The 20,565-nt window shown below is 49.2% G+C and overlaps 2 protein-coding genes and 1 pseudogene across 2 annotated transcripts; 1 reads left to right on the forward strand and 2 right to left on the reverse strand.

The window, feature by feature from the left end:
• Nucleotides 1-1,104: 1,104 nt before the first annotated feature.
• LOC137916760 (DNA (cytosine-5)-methyltransferase 3A-like) lies at nucleotides 1,105-8,736 on the reverse strand (the record flags this gene model as incomplete). The annotated part of the gene is made up of 6 exons (XM_068759725.1): nucleotides 8,631-8,736; nucleotides 7,731-7,864; nucleotides 5,944-6,063; nucleotides 4,459-4,768; nucleotides 1,910-1,956; nucleotides 1,105-1,251 (listed from the first exon to the last, which is right to left on the reverse strand). Coding segments are annotated over exons 2-6 (687 nt in total), but the record flags the coding sequence as incomplete, so codon positions are not given.
• Nucleotides 8,737-12,081: 3,345 nt separating this feature from the next.
• LOC137916758 (dystrobrevin beta-like) lies at nucleotides 12,082-14,495 on the reverse strand (annotated as a pseudogene).
• A 1-nt stretch (nucleotide 14,496) lies between these two features.
• Nucleotides 14,497-20,069, forward strand: LOC137916759 (putative Polycomb group protein ASXL2; the record flags this gene model as incomplete). The annotated part of the gene is made up of 8 exons (XM_068759724.1): nucleotides 14,497-14,779; nucleotides 17,018-17,098; nucleotides 18,176-18,337; nucleotides 18,490-18,549; nucleotides 18,746-18,906; nucleotides 19,066-19,162; nucleotides 19,245-19,347; nucleotides 19,516-20,069. Coding segments are annotated over exons 1-8 (1,501 nt in total), but the record flags the coding sequence as incomplete, so codon positions are not given.
• Nucleotides 20,070-20,565: the final 496 nt, after the last annotated feature.

The raw sequence follows: 20,565 nt of genomic DNA on the forward strand, positions 1-20,565 counted from the left end.
GGAGGCCCGAGGCTCGAGGGACGACAGTGAGAGGCGGGGCAACAGAGGAGACGCTGGTCTCTGTGGGGAGTTCAGGCAATCCTTCGCCATCTAATTTGGGCAGCATCCACGGCACGGATCCTATTACAACCCGGGGAAGGGGGGCGGCGAGGAGGAACCCCCCCCCCCCCGAATTGTTATTTAAATAAGACACAGACTCTGTGTTTAATGAGCCTCCGTTACAGAGGACATGAAGGACGACCTGAAGCTCATTTGCCCGACCAATCAGGTCACTGAGCTGCCGCCATCTACGCCAGACTCCGTTCTCTAATTGGCTCTGCAGGCATCTAAATCAGTGACATCATGAATCAAAACCCGACTGCCCTTTTAATTCAACTCGACCCGGATCCAAGATCAGGCCCAGGCCGCATCACAATGGCCGCCCTCTGGCCTGTCACAAAAAAAGGTTAAAGGGACTGCAGGGCCTCGGTGGAAGGATCCGATGCCCCCCTTCTCGCCTTCATTTGCACATTTAATTTAATTTTGTTTTCTACTACGACAAATGAAGCTTGGTCCGTCTAAGACGGTTCAGACACCCGAGCAGGACGCGTAAACCAAACCGCCAAAAAAGTAACGCCTTTCATTTCAAACTATTTCAATTGCAAAATGGATTTTAATTTTTTTTTGTTGCAGACGACTTCCCGTTTTTTTGTCTTGCATTTGCCCATCTGCATCCCTGAAGTCTTTGGCACGACGACTCGTACTGACTCGCTGTAATAAAAAACGACCTTAAGTCACAACAGGTGGTGACGCCTTGGCAGACGGCCAAATACCAGAATCTGTCCCGGATCAGAGGTGAAACCTTAAAGAAGAAGTCCAGTTGATTCAGCCTCGGCTGCAGCTTCACGCCACCACAGGAAGGACGATGCAAATCCAAACTCGGGTGCACGACCCAAAGAGATCCCCCAAAACAAATGGTACCGTCAAGAGATATCAAATGAGCCATCAAATACACTTGGCCGTGAAGACAAGTTCAGAGCCGTCTCCGACCCTGGCAGCTCGAGACGATGCCTGACTCTCGCCCTGATACCCCCTACGGTGGCTGGACAGCGCTGCGGTACTCACCTCCGACTTCCACTTGGCCAGCCACTCCTCTCTGGTCCGCTTGCTAATGTAATAAGGGTCACCAGCCTGGAAGGTTATTCTGGGCACGGGCCTCTGACGAAGGCTGATCTCCCAACCAACTCCCCCTCGCAGCCTGCCTCGATCTCCCTGTTTAAGGTGTTGAAACAAAAGAGTTAGCTACTGCTCTTCTCTCACGTGGAAGCATCCAGATTTGATGTTACCTAATCTGTCAAGTGGGAACTCTGCGGGTTCTAAATCTTTTTTTTTTTTTTTAAGATGACGATTCATGCTGCCGTGTGATCAATTCCCTGGCAACACCTTCAAGGTCAAACAGATACGAGGCGCTCCCAAGTGTATTTGATATTTCAGATCCATCCGCCATGAGGTACCATTTCCTCCAGAGGCACAGAGAAGGGCACCAAGAGGCCCCAACGAGAGCCCACGCCCAAACTACACCATTCATGATGCCATTTTCACTCCATGCTAATATAAGCTAAACCAAGCTAACCGCTTGCTGACTCGGGTTTATCCAAAGACATGTCAATATCCTCGTCAAGAAATATATTATTTTCAAATCATTATTTTCTAGCTGCAGTTCAAGCAATCCGCAAAAAAAAAACATCAATATAACCTCGTCCAACAACTGAGCAGCTGAGGAGGAAAGAGAAGAGACACTGGATGGGGATGACGGTTGAAGAATTGAATCCGCTTTACTCGCGGTTTGTAGCAGGAGACGTGCGTCAGATCGAAAGATGCCACACGCTGAAAAGCTGAAAACAAAGAACAAACACAGCAGGACTCTTACCTCGGACTTGACTGAAACGGCTCCGTCCTCCTCCTTGTGCTCCACATCTGGACAAGAGACAAGGGACAAAAACGGACGTCCCGAATCATTCATAGGCAGGGGATGAGAAGTGATGAGATTTATACAATTCCTTTTTTTTTATTATAATAATAATAATAAAATAAATATTCTTCTGTAGAAATTAAAATACAACAAACTATTCTGTGGCAATTACAGAAGAATGTCTGAAAATTCAAATACTCCTTTTTAAAAGGAGCTGAGCACTGAAAAATCAAACTGCATCAGCAAGTAATTAATTAATTATTAATTAATCAGTAATTGCTGATGAAGAACTAACTATTCTTTTGCAAAAAAGAAGAAGCATCTGCTTCGTCAACAGGCCACATGATCTATTAGTTCAGAGGTCACCCTCTGCAGCATGAGCTAACTGATCAGACATTTATTTGGGTGAACTTTGCACTTCTTCCAGGACAGAAATCCACGCTTTCTTTCAGCTACTACTCAATGCTAGTAGTTTCATTGAAGGACAAATATTTTCCTCGGGAAGGAACCCCCCCCCACACACACACACACACGGTGGGAGGGCCAAAACAAAAGCCACAGGGTAAAAAAAAATAGATATGAAACCACAGTCTAATAAAAGGGCTTGGAACACGGTAAAATCTAAAGCGTGATTTAAGATGTGGCAGCCCACGGCGGGAGCGCGTTATTCATTCTTCATTGTTTTGCTGCGTTCAGCCGAGCCGCGAGAGGTGAGCCAGGGTGCGTATGGACCCCACCCAAACTGAAACACCAGGACAGCAGTCAGTCAGGATTTAGGATCCAGCAGCAGAAATAGAAGCATAAACACATCATTCAAGCAGCTGCGGCCTAAATTACCCCGGCGGCCCCACCGAGTCCAAACGCTATCGTAACACTTGAACCCTGAGAAGCCAAGGACGACTTTAGGCGGTGTGTTTTCTACGCTGCCCGCTCCGGCCTGTCGGTGAAGTACCCTACAGGCCTGTCCCGACAACAGTGAGCTCTCTAAGCAGCCTCTTCATTACAGTTCCATGTGTAGCCCCCCCTCTTTCAGTGCTGGTCTGGTCTGGCTGAGGCGGCACAGCAAGCCAAGGTCGTTGGGTTTGTGAGAGGAGCTGGTTAACATTGCCCACACAAAGAACACCTCGCCGGGTTTGGAGCTTGTTCCAGGTCTCATATCCCGCTCGATCCGGAGCCCAAAATCCTTCCTGTGACCTCTGGGTGGATAATAGACGCCCTGTTTAGTCGACTATCGATCCTTTCTGTGAGTGAATTCGTGTGGTACCGGGTTTAAAATCTCTCTGCACGTCTATTTAGGGTGCCTGAAGATGCCACGGAGCAACCAAAGTGATTTAACACACACCACTGAGCAATCGGGCATGTTTTTTCTGAATTGCGGCTTTGCTCGCCCCTGACCCCCGCCCAGTGTGCCAACGCTTACATAAGCAGTAAACATACCTGCACCCATGGGCACGTTGTGGTCAGGTGCAGAAAATTATTGCCCCACTGACCCAAAATAAACTCCTGGCGTGAACTCCGTGGTCTCGTGTTTTTCTTGCTTTTTAAAAGTCAATAAAATGCACAGACACAAAATGTTGTCATTGCGCTATATCATCGGCGCGTGCTAGCGACGCACAAATCATCTCACATTTCTTTTTAGCGCAGCAAGCCAACAAGCTAGGGAAGTGAGACACGATATGTTGCATGTTATATCTCTTAAAGGTCCCATATTATGAAAAACTCACTTTTGCCGTGTTTCTACACTATTATGGCGGGTTTGGGTCCTTAACCCAAAAACAGCGAAATAGGCCATCCGGTCAATCCTGCGCAGTTTGTGTGGTTCTGTAATCAAGTACAGAAATGCTTCTGGAAGAAATCTGACATCACAGTCCAAAAACGTGCACAAGATGTGCGTGCACACAATGAATTCAGTTTTCGTTATCAGAGGCTTTTCTGACAGAGCTGTTTGAGACAGAAAAGAGTTCTGCTCTGGAGTGAAGAACGATCCCAGATCAGGTGAACAGTGAAGTGCAGACTCGGTTTATAACGAGCTCTGGGCCCCCAAATGGGGGGGCGCCCACAACAGAGACCCACCGGCTCCCAACTAGAGGCAGGTTGCCAAGAGAGCAGTGGCTCTTCCCTGCACTTTACTGACTGGACTATTTATCAAGGTCATAGCCGAAGTCTTTGATGCCAAGAGTGGAGACACGTGACTAAGGAGTGGGGGTGGGGGGCAAAGTGATTTAGCTAATCTCCATCGTGCACTGAAAACTAGCTGTCAGCACCTCCTCCCTAATTTGCCCTCTTACGTTATCTGCTCCAGGCTGCTGCAGATTCACTTCTCCATGTACATTTTAATTAAACGTACTATAGTACGACTGTGAGGCAGCAGCGCCTCACAGCAGGAAGGTCACAGGTTCAAATCAAACTTTGGGCCTTTCTGTGTGGGTTCCTCCCAAAAACATGCAACTTAGGCGAATTGGTCACGCTAAATTGTCTGAAAGTGGCCGAAGCCAATAGAAGCTCACATTTCGTTGGGCGCTCCAGCTTCCGCCTCCCTCGTTTCTTGCGCGGCGGCGTCGAGCTGTCGTCTTTGTCCTTGTCTGAGTCTTGGTCTTCCTGGCTGGGCAGAAATCCATTCTCCTGAGACGGGCTCCGGCTCTGAGAGCCGTCTCTGGGGATCCCATTCTCCACGTCCCTCTTCTCCTGTTTGGGGAAGCAGGCGTCGGACGTCCTGTCTCTGTGCCCGCCGACATCTCCGTTGTGGGCCGGTGCCATGGACGGCCTGCCCGCCCCGGAGGAGGCCACGCCGGGTCTCAGAGAGCTGCAGCTCTCGACCTGCAGTCAAGGAGAAGAACTGTTAGCATCCTAGCAGCTTTTAGAAAAGCTCCTGTGGGAGGAGGACAACAGATGATGCATCACTGGACGGCTAACACACAAAACCCGTCAGAGAAACCATCCAACCATTCATTTCGTCTTTCTTTTCTGCCGTCTGGATCGACAGGACAGAATTAAAAATAAATCCAGCCTGGAGCTCGTTCAAAGCTGATGTCTTTGCATTTAAATGTTTGCAGCAAGCAACGATAAAATGGCTGCTGTTATCAGAGCGAGAGGCTAAACGAGCCATTTGGAGAGAAAAAAAAGTGAATTACAGGCATTAGATAAGATTAAATCCATCCCTTAATCCCCTCAGATTGTTCCCCTCTCAGCTCTATTAAAGCAGCTGCAAACCTCCAGTGAATGTCACGTAGAGGCATTAACTCAGGAGTGAGGAGGAGATCCCATCAGGTGCAGGACTGAGCTTCCTGTGGCCGTGCAGTTAGCATTACAGCGTCGCAAAAACACGTCAGGAATGTTGGAATGGCCGGAAGAACCGTTTCATTCTATGCACAGGAGTAAAAGGCAACCTAACGTTCCCTTTGCCTCCTCCTGCCTAAAATAAGAAGTGAGACCTAGAAAAGATTATTGTCAACCCGGAGCGGCGCAGGAAGGCGATCACGCCGACTGCTCCTGCCCAAAAATAGCCACACGGAAAAACATTTCCTGTGACAATCCCATTACTGGGAATCTGGGAGCAGAAAGTGGAGCACGTCCTGCGAGATGAGACGGATGAGGGCGGCGCCGAGGCTTCAGGCCCGCCTCGGGAGGCGTCCGCCATCCATCAGACGGTGCTCAGCAAACATTGAGGACGCGAGGTCACAGCCCATCTCGTCTCATCTCAGGGAACCAATGAGATCGCAGCGATCACGTGACCCGGGTGCGGAGGACACGTCCAACAAATGCAGATCTGAAGGGCTATTCAATGTCCAGTCATCTTTCCTGCTACCGCCTCCCTACCTCACATCCCTCCAGTCAACATGGACACATGTGTTACCATGGCAACGGCTTTCTTCTACACATCCAGAAGGTTCAACACACAGTCCAGGTTCAGAGAGTGAAACAGACCAGATAAGACGGACAGACAGGCAGGCAGGCAGGCAGACAGGCAGGCAGACAGGCTTGTACAAACTCACTAGAAACTGCTTGCGCTTCATTCCAGGCTTGCCAGCTTTAGAGGAGGGACTACTTTTCTCTGCCCTCTTGTCCATCATCAGGTCCATCATCAGGTCCATGTTCGGTCTCGTGCTCTCACCCTGTCAAAATAACGAAACCATCGTTCAGCCTCCTGGAATCCTGTTGTCCTTTCACCAACATTACATTCCAGACCTGGTGCGTTTCAGCTTTTGGCGGTTCCGACCACACATGCAGGGAAGGACTGAGGAGATGGATGTCGACCTGCCATTGACAAATCACCCCGTGACATCATCACGAGGATGCTGAATGGCCCTGCCTCCCCCTTTCTCCCTCCACGAAAGATGCCCCCCACCAGGAACCTGAAGACGACCCTAACGGAGACACTCTGACATTGGACATTACTGAACAGGACCTCCAGCACCAGGTCCACAGCCTCGCTAAACTAGAAGCGGTTAGAGAAAGATGGCGGCTGGGCCGTCGTGGAATGCCTGGATAGATGACGGACAGAGCTGGGAGGGGTGGTGCTGGTGGGGAGGGGAGGGGTTCCGTTCTTCTGTCAGGGCAGCAGAATTAGCATAGATAATAGCATGTTTGAGAGCGGGCTCATTTGGGAGCCGCTCACACGGTAGCATGTTCACGCCTGCAGGAACACGCCGTTCAGCCGCCGCGCTGGGCGGAGACGAGACTCTGCGCCCGTCACGTTTTCTCACAGCAGCGGCGAAGAAGGAGACGCAGCCCGGAGTGAACTCCGTCACATCGTCAATATCTGAGCGCCGCTTCCCCACTGACGGTTATTTAAGGCAATGTCTGTTGCCTGGCAACAACACAACGGGCAGCAATGTGTAATGGGAACATGGAAGAAGAGGACAACCACCCCCCTACACACACACACACGCCATTCCACCAGCAGCCAACGCCCACGTCACCGACAACCATTACAGATGTCACGTGACGCAGCCCGGGTGACGCTGCAGCTTCACACACTGATGATGAGGTCGTCTTCATCTCTTCATCGTGAAATGCAACACACCAATATTCACTACAGGGATTCATTTCACTCGAGCGAGTCTCTGAACGCCGGCGACAGCTCAGTCCACCTCCAGGATGTCCCCTAAATTCACCGGCCCCATGATTGGCTGACCCTCATCATGTGACTCCTGGACCAGGAGAATCTGGATCACATCGGTCCCGTTAATAGTCCGATAGTTATTCTAGACAGACTGCATTTCACTGGTAGAAGTTTTCTCCAGGATCCAGATCAGGAACTTTGGAAGATAAATCTGACTCCTGGATCAGTTTCAGCTCCGCTCTGATCTGGTGTCAGTCTGGATTAAATCTTACAACATTCTAGATCAACAGATCCAGATCAGGCTCTGATGTGTGCTTAATGTACATTATTGATGGACCAGTCCTCAGACCGCATCCTACCTCGAGTACGCGTCATTGATTGGCATCATTGATGATGTCACTCTATTCAAATCAGCCTCATCCCACGTAAAGTAAGGCCACCTGATTGGTTCAAGTTCACTTCCTGTTTTCTCCCGTCCTGCGTTTGTCCATATTTGGTTTAGAAACGCTTTAAATCACAGACACAGATTTATCCAGTCCAGATTAATCTGCTTACAAATCTAAATTCCAAACATTAATTTGACTAAATATGCATCAACTACAACTTGTGATTTAGCCCCTCCCTCCAAACAGACAACGACGTCATCATCTAACCTCTGTCCCGCTGTTCCAAGCGACACCTGAGCTTCAGGTGAGCCTCTGCCGTGACATCACCTACCGTTCTGCTTCCGGGCGAGTCGGTGAAGTCCGTGTTGCTGTTGGTGACGGCGTTGGACGGCATGATCCGTGGGGCTGATGTGGGAAATCAACTCAAAAGAAACTAAAGAAATGAGAGATGGTCCTTCTTGTGTCCTGCAGACAGAGGAGCACAGCGGTGTTATGACAAGTCCTGAAACATTTGGTGCTTCCAGAGGCTGTTTCTGCTTTCCTTTTGTTGGACACGCGTATAGGAGCCTCACAGGCTACTATAGGACACCGTATGGCCGCCTATAGGGCCGGGGCCACTGCACATGCATGATGCATGTACAGTGGCCGACTGAAGTGGCCTCTACTGCGCAGCAGAAATGAATCCAAAGTAATTTAGGGATGCATTTTTCTTTTCTTTTAATTCTACTTCTATCTTAAACATCTGGATTTGCGTAAATGCAGCAGTCGGCGCTCAGCACGCAGGAGAAATGCGTCTAAAAACCGTGTAGGACGGCCTCTGGAGGTGGAATCCAGATCGATGACAGCCGGTTCCGATTGATTTCGGAGGCCTAACGAGCCGCTGCTCCAAACATCAGGACGCTGGATAATCGATCAGTCACTGCATTTCCACCAGGCTACAACCACAGCCCGCATCATGCCATGCCTTTATTTTTAGCCGTGCGTCAAAAATAAACTTTTAGACAACGGGAGGGTCTGCAGGGTGAAACCGGAGACCAAATACGCGCGGGTCCAAATATCGGTTCTGGTTCTGTGCTGCTTAAATCAGGCTGAAATGCACGTCGCAATCTGCAGAAGCAGATTTCCTCCTTTCACCGAGCGCCTTCCGCTCCTTCACGGTCTGGTCGCCGCCGTACCACGTAAAACGCTGCGCGCCAGCGCGCCGCGTAGAACGCCTTTAAATGCTCCTTACCCGATTTGTCCCGAGTCCCAGGCCTGACCCTTTCCGTCTCTCTTGCTCCCGGAGCCTCCTTCCTCTTCTCTCCCCGTCCTCCGCCTCCCCAGCCGGCCAGGTCTCCTCCAGATGCACCGCTCTCACTGCAGGGGCCTGCAGACGGTCGGAGGCGCACGCAGGGTCCTAAACCCCGCCGACTGCAGGGGGAGGAGATGCAAGACCAGCAATAAAAAACTTTATCATGACCTCCTGACCCGACAGCTTCATCTGCACCAACACCGAAACACCGAAACGATGCAGAAACATCCAGAAGAGTGATCTGAGAAGTGTTCCCGCGCAAATCGTTAAAAAAGAGATCAATTTTCCATAAGAAAAATGACAAATCTTCTTTAATGGAAGGTAGAAACAAGCCGGGTACAGTTAGAGACCGCTGATCACACCACCAATCACATTACTGCTCTGCCCTGATTGGTCAATTTATGCTCAGCTATTCTTGACAGTTGTGACCCTCAGCTGGAGGCTTGACCTGCTGCGACACAAATTGTAATAAAAAATGTATTTAGTACAAGTAAACAAGTACTTCTAAGAAAGACTTGTGATAAACTCACCTGTCAATCTTCTTTATCGACCCAAATCAAGTATTCCTTTTTAAATATTTGAATAAACCGATGTTTTGCTGGTACCTGATGGATCACAGCATGCAGGTACAAAGTAAAACAGGTGTTATTAATGATCTGATGTCAAGAACAGGAACCCGAGGAGACGTCCCGTTTTTATTTGCTGCGTTTATGGGCCCCTGGTGGCTGAGGGGCCCGAAGCAGCCTCGGGCCATTCGTGTATTTTGCAGTACTGCGTTTTACTGTCCTCAGAAAGTTTCCAGATGTTTTTGAGATGCTGGTCAATTTTCTTGAGAAAGAGAATCTGGAGGATCTGGATTTTGACCCTGGACCAGAGTGGATGTGGAGCAGGAAGATGATCTTCTGGTTTGATTTTCCAGAGGGGCCCGATGTTGACTCCTCCCACTCCAACCAGTTTCTCCCACACTCCCACCAGGCGGAGATCAGCGCCCAGATGGACGGCAGATTGAGGAGGGGAAATATGTGCCGGTTCATTGATCTGGAGTGATCTCAGAGTCCGTGAGACTGAGCGGTTCACGCAAGGACAGCAGCCTGCGGCGGCGGCGTGCCACACAACCTACAGTGGCGTGATGCCCTGGACGCCCACGTAGGAGGAGGATGAAGAAGAGACTCAACCTCAACCCACCTAGGTAGGAGGCAAAGGCTGACGGCGTCGTTTGTGTTTACAGATCAATAATAGATCGATGCAGTTTCTGAAGCAAGAACCACGTTAAGATTAAAAGGAGAGTTCACCAATCATTTTAGGTGAACTGTTCCTTTAACATTACACTGAGGGGAAATGAACGTTAAAAACAAATGCACCGATAAAATCCATATTTTAAATATTTTTTTAATATATCTCACATTTCAGTTATTTACAAAAGACAGTGGCGTCGTGACATTAAAAACTAGGACTTGTAAAATCAACATGAGAAACAAATACAGAACACACACAGATAAATAACAACAAGGGGGAGGCTATACAAATGAAGGTGGATGTTTCACCCCGGGTTTGGTCTGACAGGTTTACAGTATTGCCTCCACGTTGGCTAGATGGCAGCGAGCGTCCGCCAGCAGGTCTGGAATGTATTTCCCGTCTTTACCCACTATTACGCTTGAACTGCTCTGTGAATAAACAACAACAACAGACTAATGCAGAGATATTTTACCTGTATGACGCACAATGTCCGCAAGCAGTTTGGCACAAATGGAAAAGGCTGAGCGTCAGTTCCCCCCGCTCCGCCTCAAGAACACAAATCCTGAAAACACATTTTACCATCAACCCCCCCACCCAGATATTCATCACACTGGCAAAAAAAAACGCTGAACCAGAAGATACAAATGTAAAAGAGGTCCGGTTCGGACCCGGTGTTAGCATCCAATCACAAGCGCCCAAGCTGCGTTCACACGTCTGACTGAGTAAACAAAGTATTTACCTTATTTAGCGACTTTTTGTGTACAAAACTAACAACACCATCACTATAAACCAGTGCTTCTCAATTATTTCGTGTAAATCTAGAATTTACACGAAAGAACGGATCAGCTGATCTCAGGACAGACGTCAGCACCAGGTGTGAAAATAAATGCCACGGCTACCAGCTGGTCAGGTGAGTTCAGTTTCCATGGAGACAAGAGGTTGTTTAGTTTTTTAGTCTTAACCTGGCAGCCCTCTTAGTTGCATCTAGTAGTAATAGTAGCATTTCAATCTGGGTGTGTTTACAGGCACACAGTACTCCAATACCAGTGGTCTTCTTATTGGACTAAAAGACGATTCCAGGATTCACATAAACAATATTATCATGAAAACAGCAGGAATGCTTTCCATCTCCATGGTGATAACAGTAATCAATATTTTCAGCCATTCAATAACTCATCTATGATTACAAGTTCAGTTTCATGTTCTATTTCACCATAAGATGGATGCGATTATAAATATGACTGCTAATTTATGGATTAGAGCCCATAATTATGAGAAAACATTCTTGTATGGATGATAAAATCATCACAATAAGAAAAGTCTCGTAACTATGTGACGAATCTTGTCAGAAAAGATCTTGTAATTTGAAGTGATACAGGCTCTTGTAGTAATGAGAAAATATCTCATCATGAGAAACGGTTTTGAAAAGAAATAATGATAAAACATTTCAAAATGACGAGAAAATTGGTTGTTGTTTTTTAGACTCTCATGTATAAGAAAGGATCTCATAACTGAGATTATGAGACCAAAAATTGTCCAAATTATGGAAAAAAATATATATATATTTCAATTACATTTTGTCAACATTAAAGGATATTTGCCAGTCGGGGGGGCGGGGACTTCCTGGATGGTGAGAAGTCTGGTTTCACATACTATGAGTCTGGATGAGCAAGTAAACACACGCCTGATACCTCATGAACCAATGAAGCGCCGGCAGCTCATCTTACTCTGCTTACATCCAACACAAGTGCAACTTCATGCAAAAAACAAATCTACAACAACAAAAACGAACCTAGCACTACTCACACAAAGCAACGACAGGGAACGTGTCCCGACGTTCCCGCTGGGACGTTCCCGTTGGGACGTTCCCGTGTGTCGTGCGCGCCATATTTACAGAATGCTCTGCTGCAGTGGGACAGTTGGGGCGAAACACAGCAAGCCTCTCAGCAGCCACGAGGGAACTCGCTGGGTCATTACAGCAGCTTTTGTTCACAGGACGACACACACACTCGATAATTAGACACAACTTGCTACCTGCAAGGTGTGGGGGGGGGGGGGGGTTCACACAGTGAAATCCTGTTGGGTTACAGCATGCATTACTCTACGTGCTAATGCCGGGGGCCACTGGTGAGCGGACTGGGCAGTGTTTTCATCGTCAGTGCTTCGGTACTCTCACTGTGAACGGACAAACACAAAGGGCACACAGAGTCTGATATTAATCAGCAGAAGAGGAATAAATGGCTGCGGGGCCACGTGTTGCTACGTTGTCATAGCTCACCATCAGCAGACGTACCTCTGTCTCCACCGTTCCTCATGTTGGTCTCCTCTTCATCGCCGCCATCATCCACTGTAAAAAAAAATATATAGGAAGAAACGTCTCAAAAACGCATCTGAAGCAGGATGTGGGGTTCGTTAACGGTAGCCAGCTGCCTTTTTATTTGGCACTTATATCATTTCGGTAAAATAAGATTCTGATTCGGCTTCAGAAAAATCTGCTGACAGATCTTTTATCTGTGACCCTGAGGGATGGAGGTCATCTCAGCGACGGTGGCGCAGGTGGTTGAGCTGGTCGTCCTATGATCGAGAGGTTGGCGGTTCAATTCCTGGTTCCGGCACATGTGTCCGCTGTCGTCGTGTCCTTGGGCAAGACACCTCACCCACATTGCCTGTGTGACTGTTGTGAGAGAGTGAATGTTGGTGGTGGTCAGGAGGGCCGATGGCGCAAATGGCAGCCTCGCTCCTGTCAGTCTGCCCCAGGGTGGCTGCGGCTAGTAGCTTACCACCACCAGGTATGGTGTGAATGAATAATGCACAGCGTGGAGCGTCTTTGGGTGTCCAGAAAAGCGCTATGTAAAATCAAGCATTATTTATTATTTAATAACAACCAGTAGAGGGTAGCAGCATGCCACTGTGGCATCTATGCTACCACGTCCAGAGAAGAAGAAGAATCACTTCCTGTTGCAGATAACTTTATTAATGAGCTCATTGGTGAATGGCGGCATGGACCAGCTGGTTAAAACAAGCTCACCTGAGTGGAGCTCCTTGACCAGCGACGACACCGTGTCTGTGATCGAGTCGGCAGCGGCTAAGAGGTCATTCCGGAGGTTTCTAGGCACACCTGGAAGACACAGGTGCGCGCCGGATTAAAACCGTGGGCTGCTCCTACAAACGCCCGGACGACAAAAAAAACACTGCTTCTCATGGACGCGTTTTATCACGAAGAATCTTTTGCCCCCACCCTGAGCGAACGCCTCGAGCATGTCCCCCCCAACCCCCGCCAGGCAGTCCTGGGGCGTGTGCGTCGGAGTGGACCCCGCCGAGGTGGAGCGTATGGGCATGGGCATGGAGCAGCTCGCACCGTGACTCGGGGAGGAATGGGGGGAGCCTCCGGACTGGGACTGCAACACATCAAACAAAATGACAGAACAGTCAGAAACGACATTCGACACCACAGCGAGGTTAGCTCCGCCTCCTGGTTCTGTTGAGACCGGTCCAGCTATCTATCCTGACCCGTCTCACTGTCGTTAGCACTGATGAGGGGAGCAGGTACCCGACATGTGGGCTAACAAAAAAAACCTCTCCCCTCAACTTGTCTGACCCCCCCAAAAAAAGTTCATTAATCGGTCTTGTTGAGCCTTGCAAACTGAATGAAGGACAACTTACAGCCTGTTTCTGCTCCTCATCCTATCAGCCAGCAAATGACAGCAGTGAAAGAGGGCAAGAAGAGTGAGAGCAAGAGAATTAAGGCAGAGAAAAGAGGAAGAAAGGATTTCTGCATGCACGATACGGCACGCGTCTTCTGTTGCACGCCGCCCTGTGATTCACATGATCTCCGCCTGCAGGGAACAGGTGAGGGTCTCACCTTCAGCAGCCTCATGAGGCCCTCCAGCTACACCATCAGCTCCCGTCGGCTCTCCTGCAGCGCCGACATGCGTCTCTCCAGCTCGTCCTTCCTGTGTCTGCAGGATGAGGACACAGTTCAGTGTGTTCTGACGGTCACAAAATAATTTACCAGCGGCATTCCCCACAAACGCAAAGCTAACTCAAAAACGCCTTCCTGAATTAGCAGAGTCTACATTTATATAATCAGCTCAAATGGCTTCACTACTGACACTCGTGAAGAGGACGCTGCTGGAGGCAGACGGTACCTGAGGAGCCGCAGTTCCGTCAGAAGGGTCGGGTTCTGTTGGGCTTTTTCTGGGGTTGGCTGACAGGCCTGCTCGTGCTCCAAACGCAGCCGCTGGATCTCCTGGAGAATCTCCCTGAATAGAAGAGAATGCTATAGTTTACAAACGTAATACTTTACCCATAAAGGAATAAAACACGGATTTTTGTGTACCTGTTTTTGTTCTCCAGCTCGGCGATCAGCTGTCTCTGCTGCTTATTGGCATCAAAGTTGAAGCTCAGCTCTGACGGCGGACAATGTTGCTGAAAAGAATCACGTAATGGCATTTAAAATTAGGTTTCAGATGACAAGAGGTTCACAGCTTTCTCCTCCCCGTTTGGGTTGCATGAGTATAACAGGATGCCGCAAGGTTTGACTAACAGTCCCGCGACATTCATGCGCATGATGATGTCTATATTTGGTGATGAGAACTTTACCAGCCTCTTGTGTTACCTAGACGATCTCATGGTGTTTGCGCCCTCTGAACAGGTCGCATTGGAGCGTCTAGAGATGGTTTTTTCACGGTTGGCTGCTAGCAACCTTAAGCTCTCTCCCAAGAAGTGCCATTTCCTCCAGCGTTCGGTGAAGTTTCTGGGTCACATCGTCTGTGCTGAAGGTGTCAGCACTGACCCCAGTAAAGTCCAGGCCATCAGTGATGTACAGGAGTCTGATCTTATGGAGTCGGATGGTGAGACTCCGAGTGATAAGAAAATAAGATCATTCTTGGGTATGGTCCTGTATTACCACCACTTTATTGAAGGCTGTTCAGCTAAGGCTAGGCCATTGTTTGCTCTCGTGTCTGAGTCCAACACTCCCAAGGGGAGAGGCAGGTGCGCTAAGCCTAAGTTTAAGAAGGGTGTGGTGCGACTGACTCCCGCTGACTGGACTGATGAGTGTAGACAGGCTTTTGAAACTCTGAAAAATGACTTGGTGCACAGTGTGACGTTAGCTCACCCAGACTTTGATGTTCCTTTCATCCTGGCTGTGGATGCCTCTTTTGATGGTATAGGTGCGGTACTCTCACAGCTGCCACCTGGTGGTAAGATCGCCAGACCTGTGGCTTTTGCCAGCAAAACGTTGTCTCATGCACAGTTGAACTATCCAGCACACCGTCTGGAGTTCCTGGCTCTTAAGTGGGCAGTGTGTGACAAATTTAGCCATTGGTTGAAGGGACGGACTTTTTCTGTGTGGACTGATAATAATCCACTCACTTACATTTTGACTAAACCCAGACTGGACGCTTGTGAGCAGAGGTGGGTGTCCAAGCTTGCTGCTTACAGTTTTGATCTTAACTATGTTCCAGGTGCTAAGAACGTGGTAGCTGATGCACTTAGCAGGGAACCGTTCGTTAAGTCTTGTATTGCACACCGCCTTGTCACAGAGCCATACTTATCGCTGCTCAACCAGATCAGTGGACTAGCTGATCAAAGAGTCCAAGATGCGTTCAGGTGGACTAACAACTGTCAGCTGGTTGGTCCGTCTGAGGATGCTGTCCAGACTCCTTCGCGACCGACGCTGTCCCCTGATGATGTGCAGGCTGTGCTGTGCGCTCATGATTCTGGTGGAGCGAGTCAGATTAGAAGTTCCAGCTCGGACATCCCACAGCTCGCTTGTATAAATGACTGTACTTTGTTGCCGAAAAGTCAGCTCTCTAACATGCAGGAGCAGGATGCAGTCCTGAGAAGAACTCTCTATTATGTGCGGAGACACAAGAGGCCCACGAAGCGTGAATGTGCGAGTGAATCCTGTGGGGTAAGGAAGTTACTCAGGCACTGGCCCAAACTGGCTATTAGGGATGGAATGTTGTACCGGACTAAAATGGACAGAAAAATGAATATGTCTGTTCATCAGTTTGTTGTTCCAGACACACTGAAGTCTCAGGTTCTCTCTGGCCTCCACGACTCAGCCGGACATCAAGGTCAGGCTCGGACGTTGTTCCTGGCCAGGCAGAGATTCTTCTGGATTGGAATGGAGCGGGACGTTGTCGATCATGTTAAGAACTGCTTCAGATGCGTGGTTGGTAAAACTCCAGAGCCAAATGGTCGTGCTCCTCTCGAAAGCATTCACACCTCAGAACCGATGGAGCTGGTTTGCATTGATTTTTGGACTGCAGAGCAGACTGACAAAAGGAGTGTCGATGTTTTGGTTGTGACAGACCACTTTTCCAAGCTATCGCATGCTTTCCCTTGCAGAAATCAGTCTGCAAAACAGGTAGCGCGTCGCCTCTGGAATGACTTTTTCTGCATTTATGGATTCCCCAAGCGTATCCATTCAGATCAGGGTGCGAATTTTGAGAGCCAGCTCATAAGAGAGCTCTTGAAGCTGTCTGGGATCCATAAATCGCACACGACGCCATACCACCCGATGGGTAATGGTATTGCTGAGACATTCAACAGAACTCTTGGAAACATGATTCGTGCTTTGCCCCCCGACTCGAAGGCTAGGTGGCCTCAAATGCTGCAGATGCTCACCTTTTGTTATAATTGTACTGAGCATGAAACCACGGGGTTTGCGCCCTTTTACCTCATGTTTGGGAGAATCCCACGGTTGCCTGTGGATGTGGTTTTCCAGCACGTGCTTGGTAGCAAACCTGTCGTTGATCACCGTGAGTTTGTGGCAAATCTGAGGCGGGACTTGGCAGAAGCTGCGCGTATTGCGCGTGAGAGCAGCTCGTCGGAGCAAGCACGTCAGACTAAGTACTACGACCGTAAAGCGAGATGCTCTTTCCTTAATGTGGGGGATCGGGTCCTGCTTGCAAACCGCGGCGAGAGAGGGAAAAGGAAGGTGGCAGACAAATGGGAGTCTACAGTGTATGAGGTGATTTCTGCGAAACATGGTATCAACGTCTATTCTATCAGAGACCCAGAAACGCTCAAAGTGAAAGTTGTTCACAGGAACCTTCTGCTCCCTGTCAATTTCCTCCCAGCTGATGATGCAAGTGAGCCCGTGTCTGAGTTCCCCGCTTTGGCGGATGGCGATCCTGTGATTCCTGTGGAGGTGCAGGACAGTGAGACTAGGACCATCAATTGGCTGTTGCAAACAGAGGATGTTTGTGATGATGTCAGTCAGCACGATGTTGGGCTTGTGGTTGACCCGTCTGTTGATGCTGATGTGGAGACTGTGGCGTCTGATCCGAGTGATCACTCTTCTCTTTTGGAGGAGCCTCAAGTTACGCCCTCTCAGCCTCCATCAGTAGCTGATGGCTCGCAACTGCTCGTGCATTCTGACCATGTGCCCCAGGATGCTGTCACCTGTGATGCGGTGATTGACAGGCAGCCTGAACCTTTACGGACAAGGGCTGGAAGAGAAGTCAAACCTCCTGCTCGTTTGATTTGTGAGATGAACAATCAGGTTGCGGATGACTCCAGTTCTGTGGTCACCTTGTTCTCTTTGGTGAGGACGCTGTTTTCCGGGTAGGCAGTCACTGTTGGCTTAGGAAGTAGGTCTTGACTTGCTTATGTGTAGAGGTTTGTGTTCTGTGAAGGTGAGAGCATTGTTCACCTGACAAAGGTGTAAACGGCATCTTTTATGTCCTTGCTGTTGGAGGGTTTGGCCGCCCCTTCTCTGAGCTTGATCCCTAGTGGATAGTAATTAATACTGATGTGAACTATTGCTCTCTACGCAACACCTCTAGGAGTTTGTGCCCACAATTTAGCAGGATTTAAGGGGGGTGTATGTAACAGGGTTGTTATGGCCTGGTTAAATCCTGATAAGTTGTGGGCCAGTGCCTGTCACAAAGATTGGTTATTTTAGTCTTTGTGTTTTTGTTCTATATTGTAATGTAAATATTTCGAAATGTATTTATGTAATTTGATTTAGTTGCCTAGCATTTGTATTTTATTTAATTGCCCTGTATTTTGGTTTAGTCCTCCGCCCTCTTCTTCATTGGTTTTGGTTTAGTCCTCTGACCTTCTTCTTTGGTTTTCTGGAGGCTCCGCTATAAAAACGCGGGCCCCGCCCCTTCCGCTTCCTCTCATGAACACCTCATGTTGAGGAAGAACGGGGCTGGATTACTTTTGGGGCTAATTTTATTTTATTCTACTTTTATATCCTGCCAGAAATAAATGGGTGTCGCCTCCCCAAGATCCCGCTGTGTCCCGAGTCCACTTTCCCCACCACGACAGAGCAAATAATACACAACGCAGAAGTAAACCACACCGGTTACAGAGGCAGGGAGGAATGCCAACCTTGTCCAGCCCCCGACGGCTCCTGAAAACCATCATGGCGGACGTCGCTACCAAGACGGGTGGGAGGCCGATCGCACGGACTTGACGTTAGATTTAACTGAACTGATGGTGCTACGCAAGAATTCAGCCACACATCATTTATTAATACAATTAGCAGCATCTCTGTGGAAGTGGTGACATCACTGAGGCTCCTGCCCTTCCTTCCCAGCAGACCTGTGCCTGCCAGTTGTCACGAGGAAGGCTTCCCAGAGGTCAGGTCGTCTCAGTGCGGGTAAGTCGGGCGTCAGCGGTTTAAAGGAAGAGTTCCTGGTCTACAAGGCCCACCAGCGCACCGACACCAGTCGTGTTGCTAAAGCCTTGTGTGGCGTATTCCCAGTAGTGATGCTACAAGTAGCCTTTATGCTATTTTAACTGGACCTTTCCATAGAGAGACGGTTCTGGATGCTATCTTTCTTCTTTTGTTGCAGGGCAGCTGAAACGCACCAAGTGTGAAATAGATGTGGAAACGCCAGACTCCATCTTGGTTAATACCAACCTGCGGGCGATTATCAACAAGCACACCTTCTCCGTCCTGCCGCCGGACTGCCAGCAGAGGCTGCTCAGACTGCTGCCTGAGGTCGACCAGCAGGTAGCATCAAACGCACCGGTCATATGCAACCCTAAACCTCACCTGGGAGCAAGTTGAGTTAATGCTAGCGATAGCTTAGCTTGGAGAAGGCTGTTATTGTCAGCATGGCTGCTAAGAGGCTGTGGGTGATGACGTCACGGCGTTGTGTCTCTTCCTCAGGCCTGTATGGACGGCCTCCTGAAGGTCACCAGCTCCGCCTTAAACAACGAGTTCTTCACATCAGCAGCTCAGTCCTGGAAGGAGAGGCTGGCCGAGGGTCGGTTCCACCGCTCCCCACCGCCGTTAACCGCGATCCGAGCGGACTCGCAGTTCAAATGATGTCACCTTTCACCTTACAGGGGAATTCACTCCTGAGCTGCAGCTGCGCATGAGACAGGAAATCGAGAAGGAGAAGGTGGAGCTCTGGAAGGAGGCCTTCTATGAGAACTATTACGGGGAAAGGTAGGTTTGGATTACGCATCAGATTATGAAATGAAGCATAGAGAAGCTCGCCTGTAGTGTTCTGTAGATAAACCAGGAAAGACCATGTGGAGATTATGAAGTAATCTCAGTTTTACCTTTACGGTTCATTTACGGATTGATTTCTTTGTGTCTCCTCTCTCTGTTTAGTTCTGGCCTCAGCTTGGAGGAATCCAAAGAGCTGACGAAAGCTCATCAGAATGAGGAATTTATCCGACCCCAGTCCCCAAATCATCCATCGGGACCCGTCGCCCGAACGCTGGAGGATCCAAAGGACTCCAGGGAGAACAGTCGTGCTGCTGCTGCTGCCAAACCAACGCAGGCACCTTTGAAGGAACCGGCCGGCGCCACAGAACCCATGAAGACGCGCCGCTCGCACTACGGCGAGGGCCGCAAGGTGACCGTGTTAGCATCACCGGTGCCAACGCCTGCAGCGACATCACCAGAGGTCAGCAGAGAGACTGAGCAGGCCGAAGTGGGACCGCCGCCTGAGAAGGAACACAAAGAGGACGGGAAGGAGGAGAGAGCAGAATTCCAGGCGGCGGAGGAGGAGAAGGAGGAGAGTCACCTGCCGACAGTCAGCTCAGAGTTAAAGGAGGATCCGCCGCCGGCTGCGGTCGAAGTAGCCCAGAGGGAAGAGGTCAAGTCTGAGCTCAGCAGCCAATCGGAGCCAGCCAAGAGGAAAGCCGCTAACGAGACGGCGGGTGGACGGATGTTAGATAAATCTGCGAATGTGTTTATCATTAATTCACCAACGAGTAGCAGTAGTTATGTCATGGCCATTTATCCTTCATAATCTTACTCAAGATATTCATAAAGTATGTTACAATCGTAGATCTGTTAATATGCTGACTAGACTGAAGAAGTGAACACTTTGTGTTGTCTGGAAGTGCTATCTGCTCAAGGTTGGAGTCTTCATGTCTGGGTGATTTACGCACGTACACATTCTTATCTGCTAATAAAACCAGCTGGAGGGGAGCTGTTTCTCTGAGAATCGAGGACGAGGCTAGCAGCAGCCACTCTCCCTTGCTGGGAGAGTCGATGGCACGGCTAGAGGGCAGCTCCATTCTCCCTTGCTGAAAGAAAGAATACTAGTCTCGTTTCTTACCGCAAGAAAATGGTTATTGGGTTGAATCTTTGGGGCTTGGTTCTGATTTTCTCTCTTTTACAGTGTCACAAACCTGACATTAATTGGCGTTG

Source organism: Brachionichthys hirsutus, unplaced genomic scaffold (genome assembly GCF_040956055.1).
Source record: "Brachionichthys hirsutus isolate HB-005 unplaced genomic scaffold, CSIRO-AGI_Bhir_v1 contig_597, whole genome shotgun sequence".
NCBI classification, from domain to species: Eukaryota; Metazoa; Chordata; class Actinopteri; order Lophiiformes; family Brachionichthyidae; genus Brachionichthys; species Brachionichthys hirsutus.